We start from the raw sequence: 23,220 nt of genomic DNA on the forward strand, positions 1-23,220 counted from the left end.
CCCAAACTCTGAGCAATGATTCTGTCTTGCTGCAATAATGTAAGTTTGCTACATATTCCTCTGATGAAGGCAAAGAGACGAGCTGAGAGACGAGATGAGCTCAGAGCCAGCAAACAAAGACAGAGAGAATAAGAGGAATGATAACAAAGATCACTGTACTGGAGAAGATGCTCTAAAGGGCTGAAGACGGACACTTGTGAATACTTTAATGTCTTTAGGCCTGAAATAAAATACTAAGATTAGCCGGATGTGTTCAGGTAGAAACCCCTTCACACAGATGGATGTGTGTAAACGGTCAGGTGTCTATCCATTGTAGTTGAAGTTTGAATTTGTTCCTCTATGAACCGGCCCAGTGATAACCATCAGATAAAATGCTTTATTGTCCGATAAAGCTTCTCTGGGCATTATGTAAAACAAACCGATGCAGTAAGTAGATGGCTGGCAAAGAGTTCAGTGATGAAGGGGGGAGGGGGAAGGGGGGGGGGCGTTCAGAGACCCAGACTCTGAACCCATGAGACGCAGCGGAAACAGAGAGCGAGGAAGCCCGTGCCCAGCAGATCGCCCAGGGCGGTCAGGTAGGGGATGGAGAAGTTATCCGGGTCAAGACTCCTTCTCCACATCGAGCGGATGATGAGGTCAGCAACATAAAGTAAGATGGACACCTAGAGGGAGAAGTGTGTTATTCATGTGCCAAAAGAAAAACAACTTTACATTTGAATAAACATTTGTGTTCAACTCTGTGTTCCACCAGTCACGTATTTAAATCACCCCGTACTTAGGTTCACAACAGTTTGCCCAGAAGCTCTTTACAACAAGATGTCAAAGATGGATTTGGAGAAAATGGAGAAACGTTATCAGCAAATTCTGATTCTGCTCGAGCCCTCTGACTGTTTAACACTCGTTTTCTTGCCCCTGATACTTTGCCAAATGTTTTTGCTCAAGGTGGATTTATATTGGGTCTTTGTCAGTAATATGAACAAGTACAGTCAGGACCTGATTTTTGTGAAGTTTCTTAAGATAACATTCATTATAAATTGGTGCTTAAAAAAAAGTGCTAAAATATTGGTGCTAAAAATAAAGAGCAATTGATTTTTGAAACCAGTGGAGTCGCCTCAGTGGCCATGTCAAAGTCATATCTATGGTCTATTTGGAACATGCTGGTTGGTGCTGACCGAGGGGTCCTTCAGTTCATTTGATAACATAATGGTGGTACGATCCACTTATACTTCTGCTCGGCTCAGCTGAATGATGAACCAGGCTTGTGATCTCAACATCAGCTTCCCATGAGTCTTCAGAGCAGAAAACTATTTAACAACCATGTCATCTTTTCTGGACTCAGGCTGATATTTAATCGGATGTTGATCCCCAAAAGAATATAAAGTTTGCCATTGACTTGGTGCCCAAGGACACATAATTAAATTCTGCGAATCTACCTCACAGCGCTGTCTAACATCGCATGTTCAACAAGATTCAGGTCTTCTCAAACTGTTCACAGCTGGCCTGTTGACGAGTTCAGAGAGGTTAGCGTGGCAGGGCTTTGGTGTACTTTTTGGTTCCGTCCTGGAACAAATCTGTATCTCACTGAGCTGCTGAAATACCAACACCTGGCACATGATCATTTCACAGTTAGGTAACAGGTGAAAGCAGCCATTTTTACCACCAGACTGAACACTCATGACCTGCTGGTGACTGCTTTCATGTCCTGTGAAACTCCAGGACCAGCTAAGTGAGGGCCAATGAGTTCATGAGAAACTAAACCGTGTTTGTGATCCATCTCACAAACTCTTTGTCGGGTCAGTTTACCTGTAACACAGCAGCACACAGGTAGCAGACGGTGAAGGCTACAGAGATCGGCGCCTCATCTCCCTGCAGCAGAGAGATGGCGTAGAGGAAGACCAGGTGACCGGGGACGACCAGCATCAGGAGCACCCGAGCTGATTTGGAGTTCACCCCTGGGAGACAGAGACGAGTATGTCATTCAGTTTGGTACGTATAGATTCCCTTTCTTCTACTCACTGAGTTGTGAAAAGTGAACTTGTTAAAGCATTCTGCAGCTTTTATGTCAGCTGAACATGCACAAATATCAATCTTTAAAGCACCTTTAAGGCTTCATATGCGATTTTTTGATCCAGCAGATGTCACTCTTGAGCACCAGCATGAAACCAAAACAACTCGCGCTGCATTGTTGTGTTAGCATGCTAATGCTAGCGATCTTTATTATGCTCGTATCTTCACACTGCATGTAAATTTACCTGAAATGACCGTGATCTAGAAACACAGTTAAGCAGTGAGTACAGTATGTTATTCTTCTTTTCTCTAGTCCCTCAATTAAACAACTTTTATACGCGAGGGGAGGAGTCAGCCGGCCGGCCGGCCGTCCTGGCGATGTAAACAAACTGAAGATATGACTCGGTAAACTCTGAAAGCATCACAGACAGTGGGACTCGGGTGTTACACCCATTGTAGACAGTCATGACACACAGAGTTATTTTCAGAGGATATACTTGATTTCTATTACATTTAAGTGGCATATAAAGCCTTTAATATAGCGATGCGTAGCTTAAAGCTTCTCCAGTAGTAGCTCATATCTTAATCAGAAAATGTGCATTAATACAGTTTGTGGAAAATTGGCCCCTTTCCAGGTAAATGAGCCTCATTGAAATAGAGTCCAGTTCACAAAGGAACAGCCCCGATAGTTAAACATAGAGGGGGGAAAATTAGTCTAATACTGTATAAGTGGGTAGTAACTGAAGCCCAATAATAAAGGCCATTACAATTAGATTTTCCAGTTATTGCAGGTAAAGGAAACTACTGCCATGGAAAGTGTGCTTGAGTGCGTGTTCTAAAGGGGATTGTTGGAGCCAAATAGCTTGTTTTTTTGGTTTTTTTAATCTTTGCAAGAAACCCAACACAACACTGTGTTTGTATTTGAGTGTAATACCGAACACTGAACACTGGGTGGAGTTTGGGCTTATGCTGTGCATGTTTAATTATGTATTGGATGTAATGAGACAGTTATGCACATCATTGATCCTGATCATGAACTAAATAAACAGACTCTGGTGGAAAAGAGTATCAGACATTTGTTTGTTGCAACGCCGTCCAGAAATAGTTCCATAACTCACACCTCAACGGTGACTGCTTTGGACAATGTTGAGTTTGCTTTAAAATAGTCACCACAAAGGATTATGGCTTTTGGATTGTAAGAGCATGTCCTGCCCACTGGATTCTAGGCGCTAATCACTGATTCATACAAATGGCAACATGTATGGTCTTCAATATCTTCTGTCCTTGAGACAAGGCGGGTAGATACTATCACATCATGGTGCTATTTGAAACTTCTTTTCAAAGTGGGAGTGCTGGTAAAATCCTTCTGTTTAAATCTGAGTCCTGTTGGAGGAGCGCTTTGGTTGAGAGATGATGTGTATTATTGCTGTTTGCCTTCAGAAAGGCCTTTGCTACCTGAGGAGAAGAAGGTGATGCAGGGATTGGGCCAGTTCTGCCTCATCTTGTAGGGCAGCACCCCGGGGATGCTCCAGAAGTGCAGGTACGTGGAGATCCTGCTGGCCTGAATAGCCACCAAGTTCCCACCGACTCCTGCACAGAGGGACAGAGAAGACGGGCCACATTAACTTTATATCGCTCAAAACAAACAGAAGAGTTTATCATGTTTGTACAAAGGCCTCACGATAATTAACAGGCAAGCCTTGACGATGGATGTTGGTTTGATAACCTCTTCTGTTCTTTCTGCTCAGGGAGAGTTAACGAGTTCAGAATCAGTTACCCTCCACCCTTTCATCGCCTGCACACAAATTAAGCCAAGTAATGACACAAGCTTGGCTCCGTCCTTCACTCAGCCAGAGAGCAGAGTCCATACTAACAAGCCAAGGAGGTCCGGAGAACATCTGAAATCTGGCCTGTGGAGTCAGAACCAAAACCCAAACTAGAGCTGCAGCCCATTTATCACCGAAAGAGAGAAGAGACACGTGCATATGGAAAGAAAATAAACCTTATGCAGCCATACGGCTCTAAAAGTGAAATGTGACTCTGCTTGTGTAAAAACCATTAGGTGCCTGCTCTGATATTTTGGATCAGCTTGAGAAGTCATTTACATGTTTTTTTTAAACCGGGCCCAGATGTGTCCTGCCCCGGAGCTCACCAGGGTATGTCAGATAAGTCTTTATTCTCTCCTTCTTAGGTTGAGCCTTTTGTTTTATTCACGTCTTCAAAAAGCCGCAGTTCGCCTGAACGCAGAATGAGTTCTTTCCAGATCCCCACAGTCCATTTTAATTTAGGTGTTGACAAGGAAATGAGCCCAATTCAGTTACATCAAACACCTCTCCAAGAGTATACCCCCAAACAACAGCGCAGATGGTTTCCTTTTTCCAAGACGGAAAACACTTGGGGGAACATTTAGTCAAATATAATACAGGTTTATAAGCGATCCAGGGAGGGAGAATGGGAAATTCAAACCAGATATGTGAATTTGGAATTAATCAGAGTGTTGCAAAGAAAGAGAGAAAAGAAAAGGAGGAATAGAGACACAGCAGGGAGACGGGCAGAGACTAAATGAGAACCAGTGACAGCGAGACGGGATGGTTATTAGAGGCTGCTGTCGGCTGTGCCAGGACGCTGGGTGTGCACCATTAGTGGTTTATATCGACTCCTCTCTTATGCTCAGAAGATGCCTGCATGCATCGCCTCCCAGCCAAGACCGCTTCACATCTGAAGCTGCTTCTCTTTGGCCTCCACTCCTCTGCTGTGTCTCCGGGCAGTTTTCATCATTCAGCAGCTTTATGGGGAGAAAATCCACTTTTTATGTTTGTAAAGTAACAACAGACTCAGAGTTTCATTCTCTGATTCATACGTGTGATTAGAGCTTTGTCTTAAGAAAAATAAGAGCTGCATGCAAATCTAAAAGGTCAACTTAAGCTTTAATGGATCGTAAATTGGGTTAGAACACAAAACGAATACACTCTTAATCACGTTGTTTTCTCTTCTCCTTCTTCAGCTCCATCTATCTTTACATTTTAATCTTGGACTGATGATCTTCCTTCTCTTAAACATAATGTCCCTCATGCTTTTATTAAATATCAGACCATATCATGGCCTCTTGGTTTATTTGTGTGGAAATCCTTTAACATGCATTCTTTCTAACGGCCAGCAGGGGGCGCCTTCACTTCTCACTTGAGTTAATATCATGATAAACATTTAACTGATGAGATGCTCTACATGATGTCCTTGGCACATCAGAAACTTCTGCTGCTTTCAAACATACTGCGATACATTTCTACGTCTTTATTTCCACAATTCAAAAATGGTGAAAGTGAGTTTAACAAATCTGCTTTAGAATAACTTCACCTTCAGAGTCAATTGCTAGAAACCGAGGACACATTTTTTTTTAAAGACAAAAAAACAAACTCATCATCTCCTTTAGGTTTGTGACGTCTCAGCAGCATTTACTGTAACTGTCTGACATCACACACCCCTTACCCTCAGCTGAATGAGTCACTACAGAAAACTGCACGACCCCCCCGACACAACGTATGAGTAAGAAAAAGAGTTTCAGGGGAAGAAGAAGAAACTGACAGTTGTTCAGTTGGTTAATGGAAAGAGGAAACTCAATAAAAAGTCATTAAAAGAAGCACACGTCTGTTATTGGGGATCAGAGATGCACTCAACATCGCTTCTCGCTGCAGAACTTAAAGTTATTATTATTCTGTTCTGACTGTGGAGTCAGGCTTATAGTCAGTGTGCTGCTCAGATACATGGAAGATATCCCCAACCAGCACACCCTGTACTTCCAATGAAACTTTAATTCTTGTACAAGAGCAAGTTTTCAATGTTTGACCGAGTCCATCAGCTTTTATTTAATTCATTCTGCGCTCTGCTGTGTGTTCGAGGTCGAGTCAGGAGAATGTTCTTCACAGCTTGTAAACACAACATTCAAACTCCGCCCCTACTCCTCGGCTCAACTGCAGGGTTAGCGCGTACGTTTACTGCTTGAATAGCTACACTGCAAGCTACCTGAGAATATTACATTTGTTGTAATGGAAGTCTTTAACTTCAATGAATAATAACAAGAAGACACTGAGAATAAACATCTGGTGATAATTAGATTTTTTCTTTACTTTAACTTAGGACAACAACATTTGAAAAACTGCTGAATTGCAGATTTCCCTCTCTGTCCCATCATTTTATGATCTGCTTACCGTTGATGACGGGTGTGAAGGCAGCCATTCCCTTAAAGTTGGGATCGCTCACTGTCTTGTCCAGTATGAGGCCTCCGAAACTGGAAATCACAAACACAGAGGAAATGAAAAGGAGCCACATACCAGGAGAAACATTTCAGCTCCAGGCTGATATTCTGTTTTCACAGATTTAATGACAAATTCAGAGTGCTGACTTGTTGATCTTATTAAACACTTTACGACCTGGATGGATCACACTGCTCTCTCTCCTCTGCACTGATCATTTAGTTTAATCTCTATTTGATTACAAACTGCTGCTGTGTCCATCAGTGTTAACTAATCCCATTCAGACACGTTCACACTCTGCCAACGAAGCAGAGGGAGAAACTTTCTTGCTCGAGGACACTTTCACATTTGGCTGGGATTGTCCACCAGGGGGCGCTAAAATCACCACACACAAAAAGGTCCTCACAGGAGCTTTAATCACAGCTAGTGTTAAACACAATCAAGTGGATTTTGAGTGCATACCTGCTAATGGACATGGCGACTATAACGGGCTGCCACCCCGAGCGCAGAACCTCCCTGATCTGAGGGTGCCGTCGAGCCACCAGAACCCACAGCGGGATCAGAGCCAGGAAGACCAGACACACCAGGGGGGACAGGTACCAGACATCTAAAAAGGGACAGGTGTAGAGAAACACAGGCAGTCTTGTTAATTCTCTTCATAATGATGGTGAAGTAAGACGTTTGTAAAAAAAGTTAGCGCTGTGAAACGATTTTTTTTTCATCTCTCTTAATCTCTGAAATCACAGGTCTGTAGTTTTATTCATTTGCATTTCAAAACAGTTTTTGTTGCTCATGAAAAATGTTTTGGAAACTTCTCCACTCATTGTATATTTGTTTCCTGTGACATGTTGCAGAAAAGTTGGGACGTCTCATTCAGTTTTTATGAGCAGCTCACACGGTGTTTGTGTTGAATCAGCGTTGATTCTCTTCGGGGCTCTGAGCGCATGTGAAGCACACTACAGCTAACAGGCTGTGCAAAGAAAATCCTTCTTCATGTTTAATAATACAGATGACGGTTAGCCTTACTGACACACAGTAGTCTGCATGTTCTGTTTTAAATGTCTGGTTGACAGCCGGCGCTTATAAAACACTGTGTGATGTTTTAAACGGGTGATAATCTCTGGCTTTAGGTCAGCTTTAATCCTGCACTCCACTTCATGATACATGTATTTTGTACGAGTGTACTTTTATATTACACTCACTCACACACGGAGAAACACTTTTTTTTTTTTTTTTTACACTGACTTTAGAGAACAGAGGATAAAACACACTTTCTTTAGAGCAGTACAAATACAGACCAGGCCACTGAGATAAAGTCAACCAGAAATAAACAAAGACCGGTGAGCTAACACATGAGGTGCAGGACAAATACACTCATCACACACTCATATGGATACACACACCATGAAGAGATGTCCAGGGGAATAACTGTGACATTTGCTGCCATCTTGTGTTCTGATTCTCAGCATGACAAATTCAAATACTTATTCAAAATGTTACAACTCATCTTGTATGACTACAAACCAGGATAACAACACTTTGCTTGTTTTTTGGAAGAATAAATCTCGATGTGAACATTTGCTCACCGATGTACTCGTAGAGCGTGCTGCTGACCCCGGCCAGCAGGGACAGCGTGATCAGATCCCCCAGACTGGCAGCGATGGGGGTGGCCACGTTGTCAGGGTTGATCCCCACCTTCCTGGAGCCGATGATGACGCCGATCATCACCAGGCCTGCAGGGAGGGGAGCGGAGAAATACAGTTTTTTATTTATTTGTCAGTTATTTAGAGATACAACAATAGACAGAGTCAGAAATCTGGGGGAGAGAAAGCGGGGAATGACATGAAAGGAGCCGCAGGTCAGATTCAAACCCGGGCTGCCTGCTTAGAGGACTGTAGCCTCTGTACATGGGGCACCCCCGATCGGGATGACCTGTACAGCTGTGTCCAAGAGGTGGAGGTCAATCACACAGAAAGTGACACATAATTCTGTTTAACTTTTAAAAAACAATGAACATTACAAACTCTGCTTAGACAAGAAAAGTTACTACCTGAGAGCATAACAACCTTTTATTATTAAATTGCAAAATATCAGCGAGGAACCTATGGCTTTTTAGTGGTTTAATAAAAATGTTATGATCTCATTTTGAGTTATTGTTTGTAACATTTTGAGTATTTAGGAGCAGAGCGTTTGGGTTGAGAGTTGTACAAACTGACATTCAGTTTAATTTAAGACATGTGTTACAGACTTCATTGAAGTAGCTTACCTAAGGACAGAGCAGCTACGAAGGCAGTGGTGATGCTGCTGGCGCAGAGAACCGCTGCCTGGTCCAGTTCAACCCCCCCTCGAGAAATCGCCCCTAAACACACGGCGGCCACAGCTGCCAGGAAGCCCACCACCGTCGCCTGAACCTGCAGGGAGCGAAAATAAAAGATTTAACAATCATTAGTTAATAAAACCATAAAGTAGATGTTCTTTAATATTTACTCCACACAGGTACTATGGTCAGCTGTGTGAGGTTTTTATCTTACCTGTATGAGGGCCAGGTTGCTGCACACCATGGTCCACTGTTTATCAGGTTCGTCCATTTGGCCCGTGTTGGCCTGAACACATCACACAGCAGCAGACACTTACATGAGCACTTTCAAACATTCAAATATAGATTTATTTTATAGGAAGAGTTGACAAAAAGTTCATGTTCTAACTACTCAAACGTCATGAATGTTAGAGAATAACTAAACAAAAAGGTATCGCAGTACTGCAGTCCAAATCCAAAACATTGTAGAGAGTCATCTGTGTGGACGCCTGTCCCAAATAAAGACAGGGTCATTTCATAGACTGCATAGAAGTATCTAAAGCCCAGGCTGTTTTAAGGTTTTAAGGTACATGTTTAAAAAATGTTAAAGCCATAACATTCAAATCCTCCAGGGGGCAGCTTCTGCAAAATCATTTTATGTGATAACCCAAACAACACTTTACCATGAGTGGAACAAATTAAATTAATCATGTTAGCCTGATTGACTATGTAGGCAATTTTAGGTAAAATATTGTAAAATATGATGCAGTAATATAACTGGAAATCGTGTAATTCAACAAACAAAGCTTGAAAACCTTCTTACAGCAGTGGAGAGGCGAGCGGCCAGGGTCATCTCCAGGTTTCCTTTGAGTCCAACCAGAGCAGGCACCAGGATGAACACCTCAGTTATCACCTTAAACACCTCCCAGTGCTGAGAAACACAGAAACACAAACACATATAAAACACATCATTACAGGTCGTTCAGTTCTTTTATCTTTATGCTAAAACATTTAAAATCTCAACACAACATCAGCAGTGTCATCTGCACCTGGAAGGATGAACCCTCTGCACCTTGTCCCCGACTGATGCTCTTAAATAAGCACATCACATATTCTAGACTAACCCAGTAGCCTACTTTTTCCTGCTTCCACATCGCTGAGCATCGTCTGCAGGCATGCCACAGCGCGCAGGTTCAGCGGGTTTACACAGGACGTACAGTTCACAGAGTCTGCACCACATTTTCTGACAACAACCCCAGTTGGCAGGTCCAAGACGCTTTAGATCTTTAAATAGATGCACGTATAAATAAAAAAAAAACATTGAAGCAGCTGCCAAGAGCAGAGTGATGTGGAGCAGAGGAAGGGAGAAAGGGAATTAGAGATGAGAGGAGGGAGTGAAGGAGCAGGACGGAGAGGGAGGAATAGGGAGGAGAAAAGAAGAGGAGACGATAGATGATATAATGACGATGAACTGTAGATTTTGTGGCATGCTGTGTTTTGTACTAGTTAGGCCATCATGCTGTGCACCGAGTAGAAGCCAAATCTACAACACCTTGTTTTTCAGTTTGGTATGACAAGATTTAAAGATCAAATATTGTACAGAATCCCCTTCATCATGTTCCTCTAACACTAATATGTGTCTCTAGTCCGTCTACAAACCCCACAATGATGAGAAAAATTCATCCTCTCCGTCTTCTGCCTGCTCCACTTTTCAGAAAACATGTGCTAAAACAGGCCGTTTGGAGATTTTCCCTTCATGACATCACAAAGGGCAGTAACCCCTCCCCCAGATGGGTGACACTCCCACAGCTAGGTGTTTGTTCTGCCCTCTGAGTCTGCCTTCTCACCGTAAACAATAGGACATGGAGCGAGAAAGCCCGAGACACCCCAAGCCCTGCCAGAGAGGGGGTGTGGTCAGACACAGCTCATTTACATATTTAAAGGTACAGACACAGAAACAGCCTGTTCTGAGCAGGGCTGAAATAGAGGGGTTTATAGGCATGATCAAATACAGACTGACACTTATTGAAACTTGATGGAGAGGAGAAGAATATGTGACCTTTAATCCTGCAGATGCCTTGACAGTGAAGGCATTAAGAAAGGATAGAAGAAGAGCTAAATCGATTTACCACTATACTAGTCTGCTCAGCCACGAGACTATTAACACCATGTTCAGGAAAACATGAAAGATTCATTTTTCATTTCGTGCCACTTTAAAAAGAGCACCTCAGAGAAATGTAAATGTCCAGGTTCTGTTCTGTTAGCCTCGAATGCTATGTGGCTTATTCCAAATGTCTTTATGTTCTTATTGAGTTTCTCTAATGCTGCTGAGCGTCTAAGATTTGTTACTTTGCTTTTTCAGCAACAATTAAGGCTTAAAGTGAGAGAAATTACATTAAAGAGGGTGTGTTGTTGAATACAACTGTGTTATGAACCCGTTCACACTGACACTGCAGCGCTTGAGAAGAACACTTTGTCTTTTTATGAAGTTACTTCAGAGTGAAGCACATGAAAAAAGACAAGACAGCTTATTGCTCTACTCAACCCAAGACATGAATGTCACAGTAAAGATCCCATATTCTCCTCATGTTAACCTTTCATGTTGTCAGTCTGTGAAACCTTTAGAGTAGCTTTGCATGATCTGCAGCTCATGAAACTCTTTATTTATCTGTCAGCAAAAACCCTGATTTCAGCCTCTGCATGAAACGATTTGTTTCAGCTGCTGTCTCTTTAAGGCCCCCCTCCCCAGATGCCCACTTTCTTCTGATTGGCCAGCTCTGTGGAAGTCGGGGATGCCTGCTCTCCAGTGCTGGGAGAAGAGAGCCTATGTCAATGTCTTGGTTTCAAATCGGGGAAACTATCATGTGACTTACAGAACAAGCCATTCAGCGCCCTCTGCAGACTCATCCTGGGATTACTCCAACATACATTTACCTCATAATCTGAGACTTTGCCCACGTTTAGTCTGGGCGTCCAACATTGGAACACTATACCTGACATATACATTTTAAAAAAGGGGTCAGCATTAAAGGTCACCTTTAACAGAAAGATGAATTAATGAAAATAGTGATAAAGGGTCGGTTTAGTTTTGGACGCCAGCAACCACTTCTTAAAATAAACAGCAGGATCTTTATTTAGGTGGGACCAGGTGTTGAGTCTACGGTTAACCACTGTTGAAAATTGAAAATTAAATTAGCTTCATGCCCTTTAGACTGTTTGGGTTTCTTTGCCAGCTATGTAACCGATAGCAACAGTCATTGTTAGCTTTAAATGACTGGTAATTCGATCCATCGTTTATTTATTGGCAACTCAAATGGGAAGGTGGTAACAAGGTTGAGGGGGCTAAAGAAGGCCACATGGGCAGAGAGGGAGTGAGTACAGTGTCTGGTAGAGGAGTGCTTTTTGTGGCTCGGTGTGAGCGTGCGTCTATTAATAACCGACGTTCTCGAGTTCTGGACTGGTTGGTCTATCTGACGGCTGTCATGTTGGGAGGTTATCTTGGGACATGGCCCACTTCTGCTGTAATGCTGCTGCTTCAGGGTGATGGCTGAGAAGACAGCTTTACACTGTGCTAACAGTTTACAATAGTTATTGATTTCACAATTATTGATATTAACACGTATCGCTGCAGGCAAACGGTGCAGACACTATGTGACTGCAGTATCTCTTTCTTCTGTGTGATACCCAGATATCCAAGTTTCCTCTACCTACTCCCTCCCCGGCCTCCTTCCTTTCATCCTCCAACCACTTATTGAATTAACTGTTCACTTTTATCCCAAAGCTCTCCTCTCCCCTCCCTCCCACATCTAAATCTAATTCACAATGCCCAGAAAGGTTGATGTTACACAAGGTTTCATCTTTTGAAAATAAAACAGGAACAGAAACAGGATTTCTTTGAGTGCAGGAGTTGCTTTTGTGTTTCTATACTCTGTTATCCAACACTGCCCTTCATCTTTGATCCGTGCAAATCTTCAAAAAGTCTACCGCTGTCCAATTATATATTCAACAAATAGAAAAGGGAGTTAGAGAACTGGTTGAATCATAAAGACTGACTTGCAAATATAAGATATTCAATGCAAGGCCAATGTTGGTACAAATCAAAGTTATAAAAGTGAAGCTGGCTGATATGAATCTAACCCAGGTAGCAATCTCTGACCCACCACTGTTTATTGAATCTTTCTATCCATCCTTCATTAAACTGTCTATTGTACAGCCGTGTATTCACAGTTTGTGCACAGCCACCAACCTCTCCACTTCATTCATTGATCCATGCCGACATGATAAACTGTCTAAGTCTATCCACAGAGCTGGGAGAGTCGATATCTAACCAGACACTACAGCTTTAAGCTGTCGTAAATCAACACTGGAGCATTGGTTTTTATGTGGGTGGGGGTTTAAATATTAAAGACACCTTTAAATAAAAAAATAAAAAGACCTTGTAACCGAGTGCTTTCCTTGTCTTCCAGCTGAGGAGGCTCTAAAAACTTTACCTGTTGCATTCCTGTAATTCAAGCAAGCCAAACAATCCTTAGTGGACAGACATGATTTCAAAATATCCAAGAAGGATAGGAGTGTGTTGAAGTGTTGGGTTCCAGACTGTAAATGGCAAATAAACTAACAAAGCAAGGCTGACTGTCATTTAAAACAGATAAGATTTGATGCTCGATAAAGATGGGATGGTAAAGAAGAAAGGTACTGAAAAGCGGTTCTAATAAGTTGACCTATGATGCTGAACCCCATTTTAAAAAGGCTAACATAGTTTTACAATGCTGGATGCCTAGACTAAACATTGGCAAAGTTTGAGATCATGATGTAAATGTATGTTGGAGTGATCCCAGGATAAGTCATCAGAGGGCGCTAAACCGCTTGATCTGCAAATCAAGCGGTAGTTCCCCCGATATGAAACCAAGACTTTTACAAGACGACTTCAAGCCTCTACATTAGCGGTTTAAACCACTTACACAGACTCTCTTCTCCTAGCGCTGGAGAGTAGCCCTCTCTTGGAAGCCCTGCCCTTTAGTCCCTCAATTAAACAACTTTTATACGTGAGGGGATGAGTCGGCCGGCCGTCCGGGCGATGTAAACAAACTGAAGATAGGACTCTGAAAACATCACAGACAGTGGGACTCAGGTGTTACACCCATTGTAGACAGTCATGACTCACAGAGTTATTTTCAGAGGATATACTTGATTTCTATTATATTTAAGTGTGAAAAATCGCATTTAAAGCCTTTAAGGCTAGGTACCACACCTTGGTAGAGAGGAGAGCCTCATTCATAATGGTGATGGTTACAGTGTTGATATCCCTACGACATGTTTAAGGACAAATCTGTAATTCAAACGCAGGCAACGAAGACAAGCAGCAGCAAAATTCTGTGCAATGTCAATACACCAACTCAACCACTGTCATCGGTCAAGACAATAACTTGTTGCGCTCACAAATCGACTACATTGGACACAAAATTGTGTGAGTGCATGAGGCCTGGTAGGTAAACGTCAGGATGTTCTTATTTGGTCACTTGTGTAAACATGCAGTTCCTCTTGTTGTCGTTTGCAGATAATGTGTGGAAGACACCTATTTCATCTTAGATGTAAGATCGGGGGATATGTGGGGAAGTGTTTAACTATTTGATTTCTGGCTTCCATTGTTAGATGAAGACATCTTGTCAACAATTATTTTGTAATTCTTTCGATAGTGAAGTATCTAAAAACTGACCAAATCTTGTCAACGGTAGTGTAGTCCAAGTATCGAGATATTTCAGACAATACTCAACACTATTCATCCACCAATCAACCAAACTTTCCAATTCCATAAATGGCTTTTTTTCTGAGATTCTCCTACTTGTATAAGATCCATAACAATCCCAGCGGAGACCATCCCGAGCCCTGACACCAGGTACGGCACGATGATCTGTGCAGCGATGAGCCAGGAGCTCTCAGGCAGGAAACCATGTTCTGATCGAGTCAACTTCCACGTCACACCTCGTAACTTCTTCCCCTGGTAGCATAGCTCCACCTCCAGACGAGTGACCACCATGTTGAAAGAGGGCTCCAACGTTTAGTTAGCCCATCTTAAAAGTTACTTCAGTCCAATTTAAAACCAAACCACGTCTTGATTTCTCCAAGTTATCTTGGTTTGAGTGTCACTTTTCTGATGAAGTTGTCATTTGGTCCAAACCAGCTTATGTTTGTGTCCTTGGTTTAAAAAGGAAAGGACAAACTTTTCAAGCTGCTGACCTGTTTTGAAAAACTTAGATCTTGTATTATCTGTGCTCTTAAAGGTTTAAAAGATCGTTGGTCTTTGATCAATCATGACATCGGACAAGTTAGTTGGAACGAGCTACTCCCTCGTCTTCAGAGGGTTAAGATAATCAGGGAAGATATTGTCCATTTAATCCAATTTCTATCTTTTCTCCAAGGCAAAATCAAAATTAGAGGCTTTAAATCTAAGTTGAGAGGGAAGGAGTGTGGCATCTTTGGCCCAGTGATGACTCAGCAGCAAAGAGGTTTCCATTTGTCAGCATCACCGGGGAACAAGAATCATTAACACCACGTCTTACTCATAGGGCACAGTGTTGGTCTATCAGCGCTGATGCTCCACGTCTGCAGTTTAAGTTCAAGAGAGCCTGTCTTCATCCAACCTTGGCTCTTAAGTAAAAGGTGGTTGACATTCACAAATGGGGGAAAGAGAATGAACCTGACAACGATAAGTCAAGATTTCAGGAAGTTCTGGTCCTTGTCCAAGTTGCTGTCATCTGCTCCTGAGTGCATTTGATGGATTCAGTCTTTTAATTAGAGTTTGTTTGATCTAGTCCTCAATCCATTTAATCCAGTCTGAAATCCATGTGACCTCCAAAGTAAAAGAGCAGCTGTATCCTCTAAATGAAAGTAATGATTGATGTGACTGATTGACAGCAGCCAGAAGACGAAGAATAGTCCAAAAAGGTCCCTGAAGTTAGAAGCAAAATTCCTCCATGACTCCGTCACCAAAGCTCCTCTTTTTAGACAGGACCTCAATGACATTGAAGACAAAAAAACAGACAAACTGAATCTCTGTAATGTCAATGATGTGAAAAGGTCCTCTGACAGGATGCAGCAGCCGGCTCCTTGAGTGCTTCTCTCTTCCTGTCAGCATCAGGGTAGTCCTGCTCCCTCCGCTCCGCTCTGCTGTGCTCTGCTGTGCCGTGCTGTGACGTAGCAAAAGAAAGAGGCAGGGCTGTCTGCACTGCCCGACATGCAAACTCATGAGAGGGGGAAACAACCGGCTTACCGCTTCACACTCGCTCTCCCTTTTTCTGCTTTTCTGTGCTGCGTGTCTTCCTCTCATCCTACCCCCGCTCACCCTTCTCCATGTGACATCCTTTCTGCTACGTCGGCCGGTCTTGCATCCCTCTTTTTTCTCTAATCTCTCTCTCTCTCTGGAAATCGTGACTCATTCTTTCTCTCGGTCCTTTGCATCCCTCTCTACCTCCAGTCCACCTGCTATATTTGCGCTGTGATCGTGTCGGAGGCCCTGCTGCTTTATGCTTCCTGTCCATTAAGATTAAACACACTCACACTCTACTGGGTTACTGAAATGTTGCCCTGCTTTCAAAAAACAAAACTCCCCTGAGCTTAAATATGATTTCACAGCACTTTTAAGGTCAGGAGAAACAAAACATCACTTTACATCCACCGTGTTCTCGTGCTTTATCAGCGCGGTTACTTCACCCTTCTAAAGGTTTTTTTATTTCCTCATCAATATCAAATCAGTAATATGATTCCTGCCTCCCTCATAAAGGTCTTTTGCTCTCTGAATGATTCATGTTTGAGTGTTCCTTTTGTTTATGCATCTCAGAGGCTAAACAAGAGATGAGAGAGGTCGGCCATTTTCCACAGAGCAACTCAACATCTGTCTTCTTTTTTTCCCCAATCTTAACTTAAATTCATCATGATAAAGGTCTCCTAAAGATTTACACAGAATCATGTTTCAGGACAGACATAAACAAGTTGCCATTATGAGGACTATTTCATTATCGCTATGCCTTTATTACAGGACAGGGGAATGATTCATTTTTAAATGTTCTTTTCATTTATGTATCTCAGAGGCTAAACAAGAGATGAGAGGTCGGCCATTTTCAACAAAGTAACTGGACTGCATGTCGTCATCTCTCTCTCTCTCTCTCTCTCTCTCTCTCTCTCTCTCATCCACCGTCCTGTCTCTAAATAAAGGCATCAAAAGCCCAAAAATAAACACCAATAGTAAGGTGAATGAATACAAATACAGATGGAAAAAAGGTAGATTTAGTTTAGGACACTGGCAACCCCTTCTCAAAATAAACAGTAGAAACTTCATTTAGGTCAAGTTTAATCTAAAAAAACTCATTTAAGAACGTAAAAGTCCAATGTCTAACATTTAAAACAACTAAATATATGTTCAGTCAGACAGCTCACGTTTCAAATATTTACTGCAGCAGATCACAGAGTACTCATCCCTGCAGATATCATTCCCATTGTGACATATCGTTAGGCTGTATGGTTAGTTATCTGTGTCATCGTTGTCTCGTGTTGAGCAGCTTTACCGTCTGCAGAAAGTAATCGAACCCAAGTCCAGTCTTGGGTTCAATGACGCTCACGTTTGTATCATTTAAAATATTTACTGCACTAGAACATAGTTTGTGTGGAGTCCAGGATCTGACCTCATCACTCCTCATAGTTTTAATTTACATGCAGAGATATGAGGAGTGATGGGATGTTGTCTTAAAGAGCCCATATTATGCCCTTTTTGGCGTTCGTATATTTAATCTATGTTCCTACTTTTGTACGTTCACAATCGCTAAAGTCCGAAAAAAAGTGTCTGTTTTCATGTACTGCTCCTCCTTGCTCCCTCTACGCTCTGAGTCTGTCAGCTACGCTCTGCTGAGCCCCCACTGTTAGACCCCACGTGGGCCAAGTCTGCTCTGATTGGTCTGCCGATCCGCTCTGTCGTTATTGGTCAGTTGCTCAGCACGCGTCTCGGAAATTTCAACATGAGCTGCAGGGCTTGCCACAACGAGCCAATGGGCTTAGATCAGTGATCTCACACTGATAATGACGGCGCACTGACAAATTTTTATCGAGGGGGGCTAGAACCGAGCGTTACATGCGGCTAATGCTACAGCTAACAGGAGAACGTAGGAGAAGCCGCGTTTCCACGGACTTTGAATTTTTGCACATAGATGTGCACAGGACATTTGGAAAACACACTTTGCTAATGAAGCATAATATGGGACCTTTAAACCCTTCCAGTCAGAGCCTGCAGGTGGATGCTGAGGTGGTGGTGCATTGTGGGGGCTGAGCTGGCAATGAACGGGAGAGAGCGGAAAATCTTGCAGCTTAAATAAACCGTTAATGGGAAGGAGGAGTTGTCGGGTGATTGTTGAGAATGAAGCGTGTCAAGTGTGAAATCAGTGCAGCTCGAGTTGATTGTGTGAACTAGCTCACAAGCATCGCCTCATTCATTAGCAAACAATATCACCGACATTACTGGACTGTGTTTTTGTATCAAGCATCAGTCGATCTTAGAGGCTGGACAAATGTGGAAACTTTTTCCCACATCTCCCACACTTTCATGAGACGTAATGAATGCATTCATATGATGTAAGGACGATCGATGTCCGTTTTAATCCAATAAGAAATTATTCTGGAGGAGTCAGAAATGTAAAAGCACAATTGTGTAATAAGCAGCTCAAGCTTGGTGGAGCTCAGTGAGAAAAGAAACGGCAATCCACGTCACAAAGGGGGGTGGAAAAATCATGCTGGCAGGTATAGGATGTAGGATGTATGATGTGGGATACGAGTTATAGGTTTGAGAACAGGAAGTGGAGGTTTAGATCCACAGACTGTAAGAAGTATATTCAGATAAACTGCTCTGAATGTCCTTCTACGTCCCCTCCGCTTTGGGACACAGCACTCAGCCAAACCCATCATGACTAATTGTCGTCCATCAGACACAGGAGGGAAACAGAGGAGAGAGTGTTAGAAATGCTGATGAGCAACAGATGGAGGGGGGGGGGGGGGGGGGGGGGGGGGGTCGAACCGATTGAGGAGAGAGACGTGTGTTTATCAGTGGATGGCAAGAGAGGAAGAAGAAGTCGTGAAGCAGACGGCAGAGTGTCTGATTTCCCTCAAACACAGCTGGCTGCAGACGGACGGCCAGAGACGCCTGGCAGAGGATGAAGACACAACCGGACCCCCACACACACCCCCACCCCCACCCCCACACCCACACACACACACACACACACACACACACACACACACACACACACACACACACACACACACACACACACACACACACACACACACACACACACACACACACACACGTACCAACTCCACATCAGTTAAAAAGGGGGAGACGCAGACTGCAGACTGGGAAACACGATACCAGTCACAAGATGAAGAGAGGTGTCCAATAGCATGCTGAGAAGTTTTTCATGTCATATGAACAAAGTCAAATACCTGGGGAACATTATCAGGAATGGTCTGCACTGTGCTGTTTCCTCAGATCTAGACGGTTCCTGGTTTGAATCCCTGTTGGACAGGAGACTCTCTGTGTGGAGTTTGCATGTTCTCCCCGTGCATGCTTCCTCCCACAGTCCAAAGACATGCTCGTTAGGTTAACTGGTGACTCTGAATTGCCCGTAGGTGTGAATGTGAGTCTGTCTCTACATGTCAGCCCTGTGATTGACTGGCGACCAGTCCAGGGTGTAACCCCGCCTCTCGCCCAGTGACACCCTGCGACCCCGAACAGGAAAATGAATAAATAATGGATGAATGGAAATGATCAGGACTGACTTGAGTGATGATGTGCATCACGTTTAGTTTGGGCATCCACTCCATCATTATAACAAAGATCTGCATAATAAGTCAACTTTAAGGACTGACAGTAAACGGAGTGAATTATTCATTGCACTTTACTTTTATATTATGATGATGAAGAAGATTACAATCTCCTAAATTAAACGGGAGTCTCTAAAATTCTGTTTATCTATCAGGGACAGTGCATATTTTAAACATTAGCAGAAATATGTCAGAAGGTCAGTTTGCAGTGAACTACAGATTTTTAAATTAAGGCTTTAAGGTTGATCCACCTCACCGTTTCCCAGCAACAAGGGATTTATTTTCTCCTCTTGAAGGGCCCGTGTGTAAACTAAAATCTCTCCAAAAGCACAAACACGAGGACGTCATAGAACATGTTTATCCAATCAACAGAGAGTGACAGCTGAATTTTTTTTCACTCCATCAGAAACTCGTCTTGAAACTAAAGTTCTCAAACACGATGACCACTCGGAATGATTTTTGTGTTGGTCAGGTGTGATATGATATAAAACCAGAACAACACACTTACAAATAAGCATCAGTATCACAACCGGCCTCGTGGCTGCGCACTCACCATTACATTGTCCAGCACCATGCCGGCCATCACCATGCCCATCCCGGCCAGCAGGTAGGGAAAAACCACCTGAAGACAGATAGCAATCGACGACTCCTCCTCCACTTTGGCCACGGACACTTTGGGCTTCTCCTCCGCCGGCTTTTTAGCAGGAGGCTGGAGTAAGGGTGCTGACAGGAGGTCATCCTGGCCGTCTAGGCTCCCCCCGAGGGGTCCACTGGGACTCCCACCCGGGCTCTTCCCCTTGGAGCGGGACTTTTTGTGTTTTTTCCTCTGACGGGTCTGTTGCGCTGGTTTCTCCTCACCGGGCATGATGGCGGTGGTGCCTCAATCTGAGGAAACAGAATACATTTGGATACTTGGTGAGTCAGGTGTTGTTTGACCTTCTATCTGAAAGTTCATTCACAATATTATGGAGACGCTAAATGTTATGAAACTAGATATGAATCAAGAATAAATTAATAAAGTTAGTGCAAGTAAAAATCAAGATTCAAAGCCGATCTTTCACTTTTTTGTAAGTTGGTAAAATAAATAAAAGTGGAGTGTCTTTTTATGGATTTTCCTCTTCAGTTGTTCAGATTTGTAGCTAACACAGCTAGCATTAGACTGCTAATCTAATGTATTAAAAAGAGTTCTGACAGCAAAGCCTCAGCAGTTCATTGTTTGAGGATGATGAGCATAAACACACAGTTGTGTTTTAACGTACAGGAGCCGTTACCAAGCAAGAAGAAAACAATGAAAGGTGTGAGATTAAATGTAATGTGCCCATAGACCCCGAGTGACAGCGAAGCAGAAGGGTCAAAAACATGAGAATAAACTAAGATCAATCCATTTACTGACTGAAGGTTAAATATACAGCTTTTGCCCTTTTAAGCAGCCATGTTTCAGCCACATTACAGCCTGCATTAGTCTATGCATTGTATGTTTTATCTGTGCATTTAATATGTTTTCAACTACACACTTAATATTTCTTTACCTGTGCAATAAATACTTTTCTGACTGTATACTTAAATGTTATTTGTATACTTTACTTTTTTCACTGTGCCATATAGGCTACAGTATCTGCTGTGAAACACATTCCCATAGTCTATTTATTATTTATATAAAATATAATTTGTCTCTCTTCTCTTGTTTGAATGTAACTTGTGTGAAGCTGTGGATGTCTGTACTTCTAATGCCGTTGTAAGATTGTGTAAGCTTTTTATTCTATTTCTATAATTGAATTTGTGGTCAAATGTCAATGATCACATTAATAGCATTAGCACTTAATTGCTAATCAGTTTTCCATGACATGGCAAGTTATCTGAAGCATTAGGAAAACTGTTTCGTTTGCTCAAATCTTAAAGACTGTTTTCAGTTTAACCTTAAAAAGATAAGAAGTAAGGGCTAGATATACTCAACAGAGAATGTGTGGACACATTACATCTTTTCTTTACAGGCTACTTTGTTTCTAATTCATCGTAAGAAAGGACGTAGACATGACGTCGCTAACAGTAAACACCTGAATCAAAACGTAGATGAAGCCTTTCACCTGTAAAAAATAAAGACAGGATCCAAAACTGACAGCAACCACTTCAGCACTTCATGTGAATCATATCTGTAGTAAAACACCTCGAGAAGCTTCTGCTACTTTAAAAATGAAAGATATAAATACCATAGACTGTGATAAATACACACTTTATCGACGAGAGTCCTGCAAATCTCGCGAGTTGTCCCAGCGTCTCTGTAGGTCCATTAAATGAGCATCAAAAAGTACCTAAACATCTCCATCTGACAGGCACTCATCCACTGAGGGCTGCCATGTGTACAGACCATAATACTACCCAAAGCCCCGGTTACTACGGTTACACAACTAGGCGCTTTCTGATTGGATAAACACCGTGGCACCGTGTAGCCCCGCCCCCCACATGTGGAGAAAGTAAGCATGAGGACACAGTAGAGAGAAAGCTTTGAATCCTTCCTGTGCTCAGTCAGCTGATTTCGTCTTTATCATGATAAAGTCATTAAATACAGATAAATATAAAGTTTTATTTAACATGTCAGGACTAATTTTAGATTAAAAAAATAAAAATAAAATCTCCAGAAAAAAAGGTTCAAATGGACTTATATTGTGTGACAGTTACACTGAAACCATCAGGACAAGAACATAAAGCACAACCATGATTATTTATTTTGTTTGGACTGAATTTCCACTGAATCTAAAGCGTCTAAACCTAGCAGCTGAATAGCATTGGTTGTTGCTATTAAGAGCAAATCTGTGGGAGGACATTGCTGATAATAGACACACATGCTCAACCAACATACACCCACTAGTTAAGGGTTAAAAAGTCAGAACAGCTGTATTTCCTATAAGCTTCAGATGGCTGGATACAAGTTTCGTTATCAGAAGCTGAGATTTGATTTATCGTCCTTACCTTTGTCTCCAGAGCTTGTACGGATAAGTCTGTGCACTGCTGCGACCTCCTGGAATAACCCCCCCGTATGTTTCTGTGTCTACGCGAGTGAAATGTGTGTCTATATTTGGGCTATGTGTATGTTCTGCTTTCTGTTTGCCATTGCATTTTTGGACATGCTGTATGTTTGTGTGTTAAGCTCACCATATGTGTGAGTGAGCAAGTGTGCGAGCTAGTGCGCATGCATCGTGGGGGCACCGTGTTGAATTTCATGGCGCTGGCAGATAATGATACCCCCCTCCTGTCTCCTTCCATCTTTGGTGGGCCGATGACAGCAGCAGGAAGACACACTTCTTCATTCATAGAAATATCAGCAAGATGGTGTTTAAAATTTGTGCAACACCGGCTTCATCGTCGTCAGCCGGATTTTGGCTTTTTATCCTTAAAGTTCGTGGCCATCTTTACAGTGATTAAAATAATAAAAGTAGTAAAGTAAACGAATAAGAAAAGAGTACATCTTTTGGGTTCATGGCATTTCTCTTTCGTCCTCCGCTGTAACATCAAACAGCACGGTGATGTTTTATATGCAGCTCACTGTTGCTTGTAATGTGAAGCCGGTTTGCTGTGACATTTCTGTCATGTTGATGTTGTAAATACTTCAGAGGTCTGTGTCTAAATACAATCCCTACTTGTGTATTTCATTCACATAGAGGTCAGAGTGGCTCATCTAAAGCTGTAGCTCAAGATATAGAGAAGGGATCCCAGTTTAACTCCTGGCTCCTCAAACCCACAACGTGCATGTTAAAGTGTCCTGCAAAATCCACTTCACCATTTTCCTCTAACTCTAATATGTGT

At 42.5% G+C, this 23,220-nt stretch overlaps 1 protein-coding gene across 2 annotated transcripts; it reads right to left on the reverse strand.

Annotated features, from left to right (window-relative positions):
- Positions 1-356: 356 nt before the first annotated feature.
- Positions 357-22,563, reverse strand: LOC132990304 (solute carrier family 41 member 1-like). 2 transcript variants are annotated; one of them, XM_061058478.1, is made up of 11 exons: positions 22,387-22,563; positions 19,973-20,304; positions 9,377-9,484; positions 8,789-8,860; positions 8,524-8,668; positions 7,844-7,990; positions 6,720-6,864; positions 6,213-6,292; positions 3,463-3,597; positions 1,804-1,952; positions 357-662 (listed from the first exon to the last, which is right to left on the reverse strand). In XM_061058478.1, exons 2-11 carry the CDS (start codon positions 20,282-20,284, stop codon positions 489-491), a joined length of 1,467 nt encoding a protein of 488 aa, XP_060914461.1. In that variant the 5' UTR covers positions 20,285-20,304; positions 22,387-22,563; the 3' UTR covers positions 357-488. The 2 variants fall into 2 exon arrangements, with proteins under 2 accessions (XP_060914461.1, XP_060914462.1); XM_061058479.1 differs by lacking the exon at positions 22,387-22,563 and adding an exon at positions 21,650-21,777.
- Between the last annotated feature and the right edge of the window lie 657 nt (positions 22,564-23,220).

Source organism: Labrus mixtus, chromosome 15 (genome assembly GCF_963584025.1).
Source record: "Labrus mixtus chromosome 15, fLabMix1.1, whole genome shotgun sequence".
Taxonomy (NCBI): domain Eukaryota; kingdom Metazoa; phylum Chordata; class Actinopteri; order Labriformes; family Labridae; genus Labrus; species Labrus mixtus.

Excerpts from the sequence above, each read along its gene's own strand:
- LOC132990304 (XM_061058478.1), bottom strand. The coding sequence starts at position 20,284 with ATGCCCGGTGAGGAGAAACCAGCGCAACAGACCCGTCAGAGGAAAAAA. Across the intron at positions 8,861-9,376 it reads CCGCTCGCCTCTCCACTGCT|GCCAACACGGGCCAAATGGA; the intron begins GTAAGAAGGTTT and ends TGATGTGTTCAG. Across the intron at positions 1,953-3,462 it reads CATCACCTTCTTCTCCTCAG|GGGTGAACTCCAAATCAGCT; the intron begins GTAGCAAAGGCC and ends TCTGTCTCCCAG.